We start from the raw sequence: 14,844 nt of genomic DNA on the forward strand, positions 1-14,844 counted from the left end.
CCATACAGATGTTCAAGGGTGGACCTTTTTACTTTAAGTTATTTACAGTCCTAAAACATATCATGTTGGGAATTAAATCATTTTTCCTGAGAGTTCCTTCCAAGAGATCAGAATTTTACAAATGTGTCCCCAATTCTCACAAGTTTTTTCCCATCTATCTATTGTCTACAAAGCTGCCAAAGGGATGTTCTTTAACTGTAGGCATGACTTGAGTGATTTCACATGTATAATTGATATATTGCTTGTGTTCTCAATGAGTAGAGAGGAAGGGCTACAGGGAGAGAGAAAATTTGGAACTCAAAATTTTAAAAAGAATGTTAAAAATTAATCATTGAGTCTTTTATAAAGGCTTTCAAATAAAGGCTTTTTAAAAATATATTTTTATTTTCAAAATAATTGCAAAGATAATGTTCAACATTCATCCTTGCAAAACTTAACTCCAAATTTTTCTCTTTCCCCATCTCCATCCCTTCCCCTAGACAGCAATATATTGCTGGAAAGCAATAATCCAATATAGGTTAAACATGTACAATTCTTCTATACGATTTCCACATTTATCATGCTGCACAAGAAAAATCATATCAAAAAGGAAAAAACAATGAGAAAGAAAAAAGGCAAGCAAACAAAAATGGTGAAAATACTGTGTTGTGATCCCCATAGTCATCTCTCTGGATGCAGATGCCTCTTTCCATCACCAGTCTATTAGAATTGGCCTGAATCATCTCATTGTTGAGAAGAGTCATGTCCATCTTGTGGTTGTATAATCTTGCTGTTGCTGTGTACAGCATTCTCCTGGTTCTACTCACTTCACTCAGCATCAGTTCATGTAAGTCTCTCCAGGTCTCTCTACAATCCTGCTGGTCATTTCTTACAGAACAATAATATTCCATAACATTCATATACCACAATTTATTCAGCCATTCTCCAACTGATGGGCATCCACTCAGTTTCCAGGTCCAGGTCTGCTACAAACATTTTGTACATGTGAGTCCTTTCCCCCTTTTTATGATTTCTTGGGGATACAGACCCAGTAGTGAGACTGCTGGATCAGAGGGTATGCACAGTTTGATAGAATTTGGGGCGTAGTTCCAAATTGCTCTCCAGAATAGTTGAATGAGTTCACAACTCCACCAACAATGCATTAGTGTCCCAGTTTTCCTGAATCCCCTCCAACATTTATCATTATCTTTCCCTGTCATCTTAGCCAATATGAGAGGTGTGGAGAAGTACCTCAGAGTTGTCTTAATTTGCATTTCTCTAATCAATAGTGATGTAGAGCATTTTTTCATTATTACTAGAAATAGTTTTAATTTCTTTGTCTGGAAATTGTTCATATCCTTTGATCATTTCAAAGACTTAAAAAAAAAAACCTTTTTTTTTTTTTTTGGTTTGGGTTTTTTTTTTTTTTTTTTTTTTTTAAGTAGGTCTGACTTCCTATATTTGATAAACTTTAGCGTGTCTCCATTACCTCCAGGACTAAATACAAACTCCTTTGGTATTTAGAGCTCTTCACAAACTAAACTCTTCCTACCTTGTCAGTCTTCTTTACACCTGACTCACCTCCATATGATCCAGCTACACTGACATAGTATTCCTTGAAGACGACAATCCATTACTTATATCTGTGCCTTTGTATTGGCTATTGAACATGACTAGAATATACTCCTCACTTACCTCTGCCTCTTAGTTTGTCCTGGCTTCCTTCTAGACCTGACCTTATACAGTAGGTTTCTCCAGCTCTGCTACCTACCCCCAGAATCAGAGACAGAAAGATACACACAGAGAAAGATTTCCAGTTCAATACTTGGTGCACTGTAAGTACTTAATAAATGTTTGTCAACCAATTACTGACTTACAAAAGTTGCCTCAGCTCCTTTCTTTGGTGCATCTACCCAACACAATTGAGCATCTGAGCTTTGTGAAGCATTGACCTGTTCCTTTGTTTGTTTGTTTGTTTGTTTGTTTTGTTTTGTTTTTTTTTGCAATGATGCTGTTGTCTTCATCAGTCTGCCTGCTGAAGATCTGTGGTTGGGTTAATCTGGAGTGACCCTGCTTAGGAGAACTAATGACAAATGAGTTCTTGGTCCTTTCCCTGCACATACCTGACACTACTTAAAGCTGACAAGAATGACTACTTCAAGTGATCCCATGATCTTCACACTGACTTGAACTCTATTTCTGTTTCTGTCCTTGTCTCTATCACACACAAACATATGTCCCTTTCTGCCTCACATCTTCCAAGGAGCCATTTTTATGCCAAAGCCTGAGAATGTAGTATGATCCTTAATTACATTTCCCTTGGGTTTCTCAGTCACATAAGAAGAGTTGAAATAGAAAGGTTGAGGTCAACTTGACAGCATAAAAGAAACTGTTCATATAGAATTCATTTCTTTTCTTTTTAATTTTAATAGTATTTTATTTTTCCAAATACATACAAAGATAGTTTTTGACTGTTACCTTGGCAAAATCTTGTATTTCAAATTTTTCTCCCTCTTTCCCTCCTCCCTCAAGACAGCAAGCAATCTGATATAGCTTAAATACATGCAATTCTTCTAAACATATTTCCATATTCCTCATGCTGTGCAAGAAAAATCAGATCAAAAGGGAAAAAGAACACCAAAAAAACAAAAGCAAACAACAGCAGCAAGGTGAAAATACTATGCTTTGATCCACATTCAGTCTCCATAGTTCTCTTGTGTCATAGTCCCCGAATTGTCTTGCCTCAATTTCCCTAATTGGTCCTGTCTCAGTTTCCCTAAATTGTTCTGCCTCAGTTTCCCTAATTGGTCCTGCCTCAGTTTCCTTAATTGTTCTGCCTCAATCCCCTTAGTTACACCCCCTCCTCTCTGGTTCATTAAGACTGGTATAACTCAAAGGTTATAAATTATCAATGTGTAAACTCAAAAAGGGGGAGTCTAGACTTTGTCTCTAACCAGACACTTTCTTACCTCCCCATTAATAAGAATTTATGGTCCTAACTCCAACCTATCAGAACCGAATTGATATTTCCCACCTAGAGATTCTTGCTCACCAGAGTTTGGACTCCATCTGCCTTTGTTTAGCTACTGTGTATATAAATATGTCATGGAGAACTCACATTGGCTGCTGGATGCTGGATTCTTAGAGACGATAGCCTCATTCAACCCTAGGACCAAACCATGGATCCATTTGGTCCTAGTATATCTCTCCCTTTCAAATAAATTATTAAAAACTCTAATCTCTATTTTGCCTCAGTTTCTCCGGCATTACATTTGGAGGTCCCACCAAGATATTAGAAACTGAGGCAAGACCAATTAGGGAAACCGAGGCAGGACAATTAGGGAACTATGGCACAATACTCTGTCTGGATGCGTGTTATAACATGTTTTATACATATTAAGGGGAAACGTAGTGGGCATATCAGAGAGATTGTAACCCGGAAGAACAGACCAAGGACTGCGCCACACTAGCAAGCACAAAAGTTCTCCCACTTGTCTTCCCAGAGAGAAATAGGGCCTGCTTCTGCTCAGAAACATTAAGACAACTTGATTTTCAGTGTCATGTTATTTTTAACATGAGGAAACTGAGGCAGAAATTAAGTGACTTAATGGCAGAAATTCAGCATTGACCAATACCTAACACTCTATACCAAGATAAGGTCAAAATGGGTTCATGATTTAACTCATAAAGAGTGATACTATAAGCAAATTAGGAGAACAAAGGATAGTCTACCTCTCAGATCTGTAGAGAAGAAACAAATTTATGGTTGAAGAAGAACTAGGGAATATTATGAAATGCAAAATGGATGATTTTTATTATATTAAACTAAAATTTTCTGTACAATCAAAACCAATGTAGCCAAGTTTAGAAGCGAATTATATTCAAGGGTTCTGATAAAGACCTCATTTCTTCTTTTTTTTTCTTTTTTTATTGAAGTTGTTTTTACTTTCAAAATATATGCAAGGATAATTTTTCAACAATGACTTTTTTTCTTACCTATGTTAGAAAATTGCTTGTTTTATTTTTTTATTTTATTTTATTTTATTTTAATTTTTTATACCTTTTTATTTACAAGATATATGCATGATTTTTCAGCATTGACAGTTGCAAAACCTCCTTCCCTCACCTCCTCCCCGAGATGGCAGGTTGACCAATACATGTTAAATATGTTAAAGTATAAGTTAAGTACAATATATGTATACATGTCCATACAGTTATTTGCTGTACAAAAAGAATCAGACTCTGAAATAGTGTACAATTAGCCTGTGAAGGAAATAAAAAATGTAGGCAGACAAAGATAGAGGGATTGGGAATTCTATGTAGTGGTTGACACTCATCTTCCAGAGTTCTTTTGCTGGGTGAAACTGGTTCAATTCATTACTGCTCTATTGGGACTGATTTGGTTCATCTCATTGTTGAAGAGGCCATGTCCATCATAATTGATCATCCTATAGTATTGTTGTTGAAGTATATAATGATCTCCTGGTCCTGCTCATTTCACTCAGCATCAGTTTGTGTAAGTCCCTCCAGGCCTATCTGAAATCATCCTGCTGGTCATTTCTTACAGAACAATAATATTCCATAATATTCATGTGCCACAATTTATTCAGCCATTCTCCAATTGATGGGCATCTACTCAGTTTCCAGTTTCTGGCCACTAGAAACAGGGCTGCCACAAACATTCTTGCACATACAGGTCCCTTTCCCTTCTTTAAGATCTCTTTGGGGTATAAGCCCAGTAGAGACACTGCTGGATCAGAGGGTATGCACAGTTTGATAACTTTTTGAGCATAGTTCCAAATTGCTCTCCAGAATGGCTGGATGTATTCACAATTCCACCAACAATGTATCAGTGTCCCAGTTTCCCCATGTTCCCTCCAACATTTGTCATTATCTTTTCCTGTCATCTTAACCAATCTGAGAGGTATGAAGTGGTATCTCAGTTATCTTTATTTGCATTTCTCTGATTAATAATGACTTGGAGTATTTTCATGTGGCTAGAAATAGTTTCAATTTCTTCATCTGAGAATTGTCTGTTCATATCCTTTGACCACTTATCAATTGGAGAATGGCTTGATTTCATATAAGGTAGAGTCAATTCTCTATACATTTTGGAAATGAGGCCTTTATCAGAACCTTTGACTGTAAAAATATTTTTCCAGTTTATTGTTTCCCTTCTAATCTTGCCTGCATTAGTTTTATTTGTACAAAAACTTTTCAATTTGATATAATCAAAATTTTCTATTTTGTGATTAATAATGATCTCTAGTTCTTCTTTGGTCATAAATTCCTTCCTCTTCCACAGTCAACAATGACTTTTGAAAAAACTTTGTGTTCCAATTCCTCCTCCTTCTCTTTACTCCCTCCCCTAGAAGGCATGTAATCCAATATATATTAAACATAGTAAAAAATATATATTAAACCCAATATAAGCAAACATTTATACAATTATCTTGCTGCATAAGAAAAATCAGATCAAAAAGTTTAAAAATGAGAAAAAAATAAAATTCATACAAACCACAACAAAAAGAATGAAATGATTTCAATTTCTTCATCTGAAAATTGTCTGCTCATATCCTGTTATGGGAACCACTTGCTAATGGCTGCTGGAGATCTAATTCTGACCAGCAGAATAAATAGATCTCTTTATGAGAGAGGATGATAATACAAGGAGACTCTCTGAGAGACAGGTGCATTCTTTGGCCTCTCTCCTTTTCCCTCTTGCTGCCTCTGATTTATTTCATTCCCAATTCACAAGCAATATCTTCCTCAGTAAAGGCTGCTTTGCAATTTCTTCAAGTGTATTATGATTCACAGCAGTGGGGGCTTTTGGAGAACCGCCCAGCCCCTTAATGGACACTCCCCTTGAACTCTTTATAGGCTTTTTGGGTTTAACACTTAGGCATAGTCCTTAACAATATCCTTTGACCGTTTATCAATTGGAGAATGGCTTGTATTCTTATAAACTTGAGTATGTTCTTTATATTAATTGACTCAAATTTATAAAAATTCAAACCATTCTCCAATTGATAAATGGTCAAAGGATAAATTTTCAGACAAAGAAATTAAAACTATTTCTAGTCATATGAAAAATGCTCTATGTCACTATTGATCAGGGAAATGCAAATTAAGAGAATTCTGAGGTACCACCATACACCTGTCAGATTGGCTAAGATGCCAGGAAAAGATAATGATAAATGTTGGAGGGGATGTGGGGAAACTGGCACACTAATACATTGTTGGTGGAGTTGTGAACTGATCCAACAAGTCTGGAGAACAATTTGGAACTGTGCCCAAAGTATTATCAAACTGTGCATATACCTTTTGATCTAACAATCTCACTACTGGGCCTATAATCCCCAAGAGATCATAAAAAGGGAAAAGTATCCACATGTGCAAAAGTGTTTGTAGCAGCCTAGAAATGGAAACTGATTGGATGCCCATCAGTTGGAGAATGGCTGAAGTTATGGTACATGAATGTTATAGAATATTATTGTTCTGTAAGAAATAAACAACAGTAAACTGCTTGCATTTTTGTTTTTCCTTCTGGGTTATTTATACCTTCTGAATCCAATTCTCTCTGAGCAACAAGAGAACTGTTCGGTTCTGCACACATATATTATATCTAAGATATATTGTAACCTCTTTAATATGTATAGGACTGCTTGCCATCTGGGGGAGGGGATAGAGGGAGGGAGGGGAAAAATCGGAACAGAAGTGAGTACAAGGAATAATATTGTAAAAAATTACCCTGGCATGCGTTCTGGCAATAAAAAGTTATTTAAAAAAAAAAAAAAGAGAGAGACTACTGAAAAATCAGAGCCTTTGAACATGAAAATTTAAAAAAGAAATTTGGAATAATGAGCAACAACAAAAAAAAGAAATGAACAACAGGATGATTTCAGAGAGGCCTGGAGAGACTGACATGAACTGATGCTAAGTGAAGTGAACAGAACCGGGAGATCACTGTACACAGCAACAAGATTATTTGAGGATCAATTTTGATGGACATAGTTCTTTTCAACAATGAGGTTATTCAGGCCAGTTCCAAAAGACTTGTGATGGAAAGAGCCATCTGCATCCAGAGAGGGGACTGTGGGGACTGAATGTGGATCACAACATAATCTTTCTCATTGTTTTTCCCCTTTTGATCTGATTTTTCTCGTGCAGCATGATAAATGTGGAAATATGTATAGAGAACTAGATATGTTTAACCTAGATTACTTGCTATCTAGAGGAAGGAGTTGGGGAAAAGGAGGGAAAAAACTTGGAACATAAGATTATGCAAGGGAGAATGTTGAAAACTATCTTTGCATGTATTTTAAAAAATAAAAAGTTATTATTAAAAGAAAGAAGAAATTAAGTGACTTAACTCAGGCCATCCAGCTAATAAGAGCCTGTGGTCACATTTGAACTCAGGATTTCTTGACTTCAGGCTTAACACTCTGTTCACTATGCCACCAGGTGCCCCAGGAGAGCTATGTTCCATTTCTCTCTTTCATCCACATATCTTAAATCAGTTGCTTGCTGTTACTTGTCTCCCTGAGATCTCTCATCTTTCCACTCACATAGCTATCTCCTTTAGTTTAGTTCTTTTAAACTTTCTTCTTTCCTGGACGATTAGAGTGTTCTCCTAATTGGACTCCCTGCTTCAAATCTTTCTCCATTCCAATCCATCCTCCCCACACAGCAGCCAAAGGGATTTTTCCTTTACCACAAATCTGACCCTGTCACTCCCCTACAAATTAATTCTCTATTACCTAGGATCAAATGTAAATTCCTCTGTTTCACATTTAAAGTTTTCACAATTTGCCCCCAGCTATCTTTCCAGACTCATTATATATTACTTCTGGCTCTCCTAGCTCTTCCTCATTCCATCTCCTGTTTTCCTGTCTTTGTACTGGCCATTCCTTATGTATACAATCTCATCACTTCACCCTGAAAAAAATGTAGAAGTGGGACTCAAGCCCTCTCTTGTACATGAAGCTTTTGCAGATTTTCTCAACTGCTGGTGCTCTGTCTTTGAAAACTTAGTTACCATGTAATCATTTGCCTTTATTCTCTTATTTATTCTACACGCGCACGCACACGTCTCCCCAGGTAAAATTTAAGCTGTATGAAAGAAAGGATTGCTTTTGTCTTTATTTGTATGCGTGGTCCCTGGCACACACTAGGCATTTGATAAACGCTTGTTGATTGAAATTATTCTAATGGGGAAAATTAGAGAAGCTTCAAAACATGGGATATGGAGAAACTAAAAAAATCATTATTATTCAGGAAGAAAAACAAAGCAAGACTGAACCAATAAATAGTAGAAACTTCTGATCTCACAGATGGATCCAACATTTAGGCTTCTGTTTCAAGATCCTGGTAGAGAGGTAAATAGATAAGAAAACTTGTCTTTGCAAGGGACCCACATGTGCAAAAATGTTTGTGGCAGCCCTTTTTGTGGTGGCAAGAAACCGGAAATTGAATGGATGCCCATCAATTGGAGAATGGCTGAATAAGTTATGGTATGTGAATGTTATGGAATATTATTGTTCTATAAGAAATGATCATCAGCAATTCTGATGGATGTGGCCCTTTTCAATAATGAGATGAACCAAATCAGTCCTAATAGAGCAGTTATCAATTGAACCAGCTACACCCAGTAAAAGAACTCTGGAAGATGACTATAAACCACTACATAGAATTCCCAATCCCTCTATCTTTGTCCGCCTACATATTTTATTTCCTTCACAGGTTAATTGTACACGATTTCAAAGTCCGATTCCTTTTGTACAGCAAATAACTGTATGGACATGTATACATATATTGTATTTAACTTATACTTTAACATATTTAACATGTATTGATCAACTTGCCATCTGGGGGAGAAAGTGGGGGAAAGGAGGGGAAAAATTGAAGCAAATGGTTTTGCAATTGTCAATGCTGAAAAATTACTTATGCATATATCTTAAATAAAAAGCTAGAAGAAGAAGAAGAAGAAGAAGAAGAAGAAGAAGAAGAAGAAGAAGAAGAAGAAAAGAATAATAATAATAATGAAATGATTGAGGCCAGTTTCAGTCATCTCGTGATGAAAGAGACATTCACATCCAGAGAGAGAACTGTGGGAACTGAGTGTAGATCATATCATAACATTCTCACTCTTTTTGTTGTCATTCATTTGCATTTTGTTTTTTTATTCATTTTCTTTTCTTTTTGATCTGATCTTTCTTGTGCAGCAAGATGATTGTACAAATATGTTTACGTGTATTGGATTTAACATATTTTAACATGTATAACATATTGGATTACTTGCCATCTAGGGGAGGGGGTTGATAGAAGGAGGGGAAAATTTGGAATAGAAGGCTATGCAAGGATCAACGTTGAAAAATTATCTGTGCATATGTTTTGACAATAAAAAGCTTTAATAAAAAAAATTAAAAAGAAAACTGTCTTTGGTAGAAAGACCTTGGAGGTCCTCCAGTGCTCTAGTTCAACTACCTCAAAGAGCAAACTAAGGACCAAAGAGATTATTTCAAGGGTTCCTGGAATCAGTAAATGGAAGAACTGAGGTTCAAAGTGAGGTCTTAGGACTCCAAGGTAATGGCACTTGCCACTATGCTAAACTGCGTCATGCATGGCCTTGTAGTGGTAGTAATAAGCTTTGTTCTTTTTGGCAAGCAAGTCAGAGAGGTATTACAATGGATAGAGCCTGGGATCTGGACTCGGAAAACCTGAATCTGAACCCAGATACTTAGCTATGTGACTCTGGGCAATTCAACCTCTGCCTCACTTTCCTTATCTGTAAAATGGGAATAGCAGCTCCTACCTCTCCCAGTTGTTGTGAAGATCAAGTGAGAAAATATTTAAGCACCTGTCACACAAAAGTGTTCCATAAATGTTAGCTATTATCATTAGCCCCACAGAGCAATGGATGGGAGTGGAAACTGTGGCCAGACAGATTTAGGTGTACTACAAAGCTCCGAATAGGTCTTTCCAGGGTTGTAACGGCCTCTGTCTTGATAATCTAGCGGACTTGAGAGCCTCTGAGGACCCATCTAATTGTGATCTTGATTAAGTCTCCCTGGGGCTCAGGCCTTCCATGAAACGAGAAGAAATAATGGGAGAGCAAGAGGGGTAGGTCCAGATGCTTCTTCCAGCTTCCAATAGTTTATCGGGTGAATCGAGGGAGAAGTCTCCCTTTCCTCTTCCCTGCTTCAATGGAAGGCTGGAGCTGGAGTTTCAAGAAGAGCTACAAAGGTCAGCCTAGAAGCGGGGATGGAAGAGGGAGAAGCCGGGGGCCCTTCCCCCATCTGGTGACTGGAGGTTGAACGGACTGTCCCTCCCCCTTTGGTTGGGGTTGGGGCTGGGACTGGGGCCAGGCTTCCGCCCTACTTTGACGTCAAAGCTCGCCCTCCGCCTCTTTAAAAGGCGTGGCTGCGGAGGCCCCAGGAGCCCGCTGTTTGCAGGGGTTTCGGCTTGTCCGCGTCTCTCCCGCTGCGTCCCGAGGCAGCTTCGCGACCGGCCCCAGGATGTGCGCCGCCGCGGCCGTCCCGCGCTCCGTGCACGCCTTCTCCGCTCGCCTGCTGGGCAGCGGGGAGCTGGTGAGCCTGGCCTCCCTGCGGGGCAAGGTTCTGCTCATCGAGAATGTGGCGTCCCTCTGAGGGACCACGGTCCGCGACTACACGCAGATGAACGAGCTGCAGCAGCGCCACGGCGATCGCGGCTTCGCCGTGCTCGGCTTCCCCTGCAACCAGTTTGGTCACCAGGTGAGCGGGGCGCCCGGCGGGGAGCGCGGGGCCACCTCTAGACTCGGCCCGAGACGCCAGGCGAGGGGGAAGGAAGTGGCTCCGAGTCCACACAATAGAAAGGGGTTCCCATGCTCCCTCGGGCACTCGCCAGGTGCCCAGACACACACTTCCCGGCCCCCGGCTAGTCCCAACCTCCCCCAACCTTTAGGTTAACCCTCGCCCGCCCGTCCACTGGCCCGTTGTAACGTGTGTAGTTTACGGCTTACAAAGATCAGCTCCGATAACGAATCTTTGTCAAGCCTCTTTAAACCCGAAAGGCGACGGAAACGTCAGTGTTCTCGTGCCTTTGTCCTGGGAAAAGGAAATTTGAGGCGGTGCAAAGGTTACCCAAACCCAAACCAAACCACCTTCGAACTGCCGCTCCTCTAGCCTCCGTGGGTAGAAGAGCTCAGGATCTTCCAACCTTGAAGGTTGACAGTGACCTTCCTCGCAACACCCCCGCCTCGAGATAGCGAGGCAGTGCAAACATCATCTCCATTCTACAGATGAGAAAACTGTGCACCCCAAAGATTAAATCTTTCACTCGAGGTCACTCTGCTAATCACTGTGGGCAGACCAATCTAATTTACTTCTTCTCTCTCCCCCCTTTCCCCCCCCCCCCCCCCATCCGAGGCCAGAACTTAGTAGGCATATATACACATCGATTTAATCATTCTCTAAATCTCACTAAAGTTGCCAGGAAATGCTGGAAATGTACTGGGTACCTGTAAGGAGGGCCAAAAGCTTTCCACCCCTCACCCCCACTTCCCTGGTAGGGTTAGGGGAGGTGCCTTCCTCGGAGGCAAATTTGACTTCAATCAGTATCCCGCAGAGTCCAGAGTCCTGTGCTTGGGGAAATGCAAGCTTAGATAAGACTCCACACCTCCCTCTTTGGGGAGTGAGGCACCAACTTAAAACATAGATAATTATTACACAGTAATACTGACGTCCATTAAACAGTCATAAAACAAAATGTTGCCTGAGGTCTAAGGGAGAAGAAAATAGTTACTCATTGGAAGCGTCCTGGGAAGTGTTCTCAGTGATGCTAAAGGATGAGTAAAGGATGAGGATGGGAGGGACTGTGGCAGGCCCGGGCCTAGGCCTCATATTGTAAATCCAGTTCAGCAAATAGTTGTTAAGTATTTCCATTATGCAAAACCTAATACTCTATTAGTTGAATAGGCAAAAATAGGTATGACCCAGACTTGTTCTCAGGGAATTTGTAATGTGAAGGAAAAGAGTTAGGAAAGATGATGAACAAGGACATTTTGAGCTAGGAAAATAGGGAATGTGTAATGTGAGGGAAAAGAGTTGGGAAAGATGATGAACAAGGACATTTTTAATTAGGAAAATAGAGAAATGATCCTGGCTGAAAGAGAGATTATGAGGGTGAGGGTTGTCATGGAGAAGTTCCTACCCCCCATTAAGGCCTTGAATGAACCTCAAGAGATGGGAGATATTGGGGGTGGAATAAGGAGTGGCCTTCATCAAAGGGCAGAATGGGGAGAATGAAGATGCCAGGCCTGTTTGTCTGGAATAGAGAATATGAAGGGAAATTAACAGGCAAACCATTTCCTGTATTACTCTTTTCTGAGAATGTCCCCTGGGGACTTTCCTTGAATTATGAACTAAAAATAAGCATGTCTTAAGACTTTTTTTAGTGGGGCTAGGGGTCCCGGGTTGAATTTTGCAATATCGGGCTTTTGCCAAGCCACTTTTTTTTCCCCTGCCATGAGTTTCACCCCTGTCATGACTCATGGGGGAAAACAAACAAAGAAATCCTTTATTGTTTTGCCTTTTAAAGGTTTCCCCCAAATAGGGGCTCAGAGAACACTGGCCTAACTTTTTTACCTCCCTCCATAATATAATTCTGGTGTCTGATTTACCAGGAGAATGGCAAGAATGAAGAGATTCTGAATTCCCTGAAATTCGTCCGACCGGGCAACGGGTTTGAGCCTAACTTCATGCTCTTTGAGAAGTGTGAGGTGAATGGAGAGAAGGCTCACCCTCTCTTTGCCTTCCTACGGGAGGCACTGCCGGCCCCAAGTGATGATGCCATTTCTCTAATGACCGACCCCAAGTTCATCATCTGGTCTCCAGTGTGCAGGAATGATGTCTCTTGGAATTTTGAGAAGTTTCTGGTGGGTCCTGATGGTGTGCCGGTGAAGAGGTACAGCAGGCGATTTGAAACCATCAATATTGAAAAGGATATCGAGGAGCTCCTGGCCAAGGTGCCCAAAGAGGCCTAAGGCCCCATGTCTTAAGAAGATGCACCTACTGCTCAGAGCATTCCCGATTTTCTCCTCTGAAATGGGTTGTCTGGGGTTTGGCAGAAAGGTGCTAATGGTCCATGTGGGTTTTATCTATGATGGTGTTCTTTTTAAACCTTTAAGGAGAAAGAATACTTGATGTTGCTTGTAAAATCTCCATGAGACTCTAGTGGCCTGCCTCGCCTTTACTCTGGATAGCTCAAGTGCCTGTGTATTCTAATAAAAGTCCAGAAGAAAAACAGTATGTCTTTCATTTACCAGAATTGGCCTTTGACTTCCTTTCCTTTCCCAAACGCATTTCATGTTGTCTCTTCCCTGAGATGACAGACTGAAACCCTAAAGATCATCTGAGACCATCCTATAAGTGGAAAAGAATTATTTTGCCCCAGGTTATTTGACTAATAACTAGTCAAGCTATATTCCAACCCCCATCTGCTGAACCCAACATATCACTACCATATTGCCTCTCTTTTCAGTAATAGAATTGGCTTCTTTTCATTCCCCTTCCATTCAGATCACAGACTCTGTTTTGTTCAGTCAGCCATGGCCTTTCTTAATAAAAATCTAAAATTCTTGTCCTGCCACATTATGTACCATTAAATACCTGAATTCCCTGCCACTTCCATGCTGAGTCTTACAGGCTCTCTAGGGAGCATATGATCAAACAGTCCATCAGTCTGGATACTCCATTCCTCCTTCATGGACCAAGGCAAACGCCTCAGGGAGCCAGTGGGGTCAGGGGGTGGTGGTGGAATGAAATAAGTGAAATTCTACCTTTTTCTTTTCATGATTTCTCTCTAAACACCCCTGGTCCTGCTCCTTTCCTTTTGTTATCAAAAAAGGCAGAGTGTATAGGCTGGTGATAAAAGTGATAATCCAGTGTTTGTGACTGGCTGTTGTTGAGCATAGCAGTACTTCTGTTAGCCTTAGATAGCCTTTTTTAGAGTTGCAAAGCCTGCTTTCTACTGTGTAGAATACATTTTTAAAGCCTTTTTCCTTGTTAACCACTGACCCAGAGAGAACTTGCTTCGCAAGAAATCAGCCAGCAGACCCATTTTTCACCTGCCATATATAGTGAGGCAGAGCCAATCCCTGTTCCTCCTTTCTTGTCAGGGAGATAGAACATGTACATAATAAGCGCCATGACTCACAATTTAAGGTTTGCTGAATGCTTTTGTTGAAATGCTTCTCCCACCCCACCTTGAAAGCTGGAGTCCTAATGCAAAACTACCAATTAAGTACTTACATGTCAGAAATACTCTTGGCCCTGCTGGTACCAGAGTATCGTTGTCCTCTGTAGGCCTAGAGACTCCCATTAAGATTTCTAAAATAAAGCATCTAAGAAAAGTATTTTTTCTTCTCCCATCCTTTAAAATTGACACTGTGTCTTTTGTGTGGTAAACTTGTATCTATTAAAAAAAAAAAACCCTCCAGCTATAGTGAGCTCAGTACAGTTGTTCTTTGCTTTCCATCTTGAAACTGTCAAGCTCCAGGAATTTATCTAGGGTTTTTTTCTGAGGAAAGGACCCTCTAACAAGAAACAGAAAGCAGGCCAAAGGCCTCTCTGATCACACAATCATTTAGTTGGTTTTTACTTTGATTTGTGGGATCAATTCAAATAGAAAAGAGGCTACTAAACAGCACCTGCTGCTGCATTTTACGACGCCTTTGGCCTGGATCTTGGTCACTCCGTACTTCTCCCCAGGATTCCTGAAGTGAGTATTCTAGTCCACAAACTTATTTGTTGAAGCACTTACTATGTGCCAAGCTTTGTGTTAGGAGCTAGTCTGATAAAGACCAAGTATGAAAAGACAAGAATA

At 40.1% G+C, this 14,844-nt stretch overlaps 1 protein-coding gene across 1 annotated transcript; it reads left to right on the top strand.

The window, feature by feature from the left end:
- The first annotated feature begins 10,394 nt into the window (after positions 1-10,394).
- Positions 10,395-13,268, top strand: GPX1 (glutathione peroxidase 1). Its single transcript, XM_003762289.4, has 2 exons — positions 10,395-10,733; positions 12,644-13,268. Exons 1-2 carry the CDS (start codon positions 10,497-10,499, stop codon positions 13,001-13,003), a joined length of 597 nt encoding a protein of 198 aa, XP_003762337.2. The 5' UTR covers positions 10,395-10,496; the 3' UTR covers positions 13,004-13,268.
- Positions 13,269-14,844: the final 1,576 nt, after the last annotated feature.

This window comes from Sarcophilus harrisii, chromosome 1 (assembly GCF_902635505.1).
Source record: "Sarcophilus harrisii chromosome 1, mSarHar1.11, whole genome shotgun sequence".
NCBI lineage: Eukaryota > Metazoa > Chordata > Mammalia > Dasyuromorphia > Dasyuridae > Sarcophilus > Sarcophilus harrisii.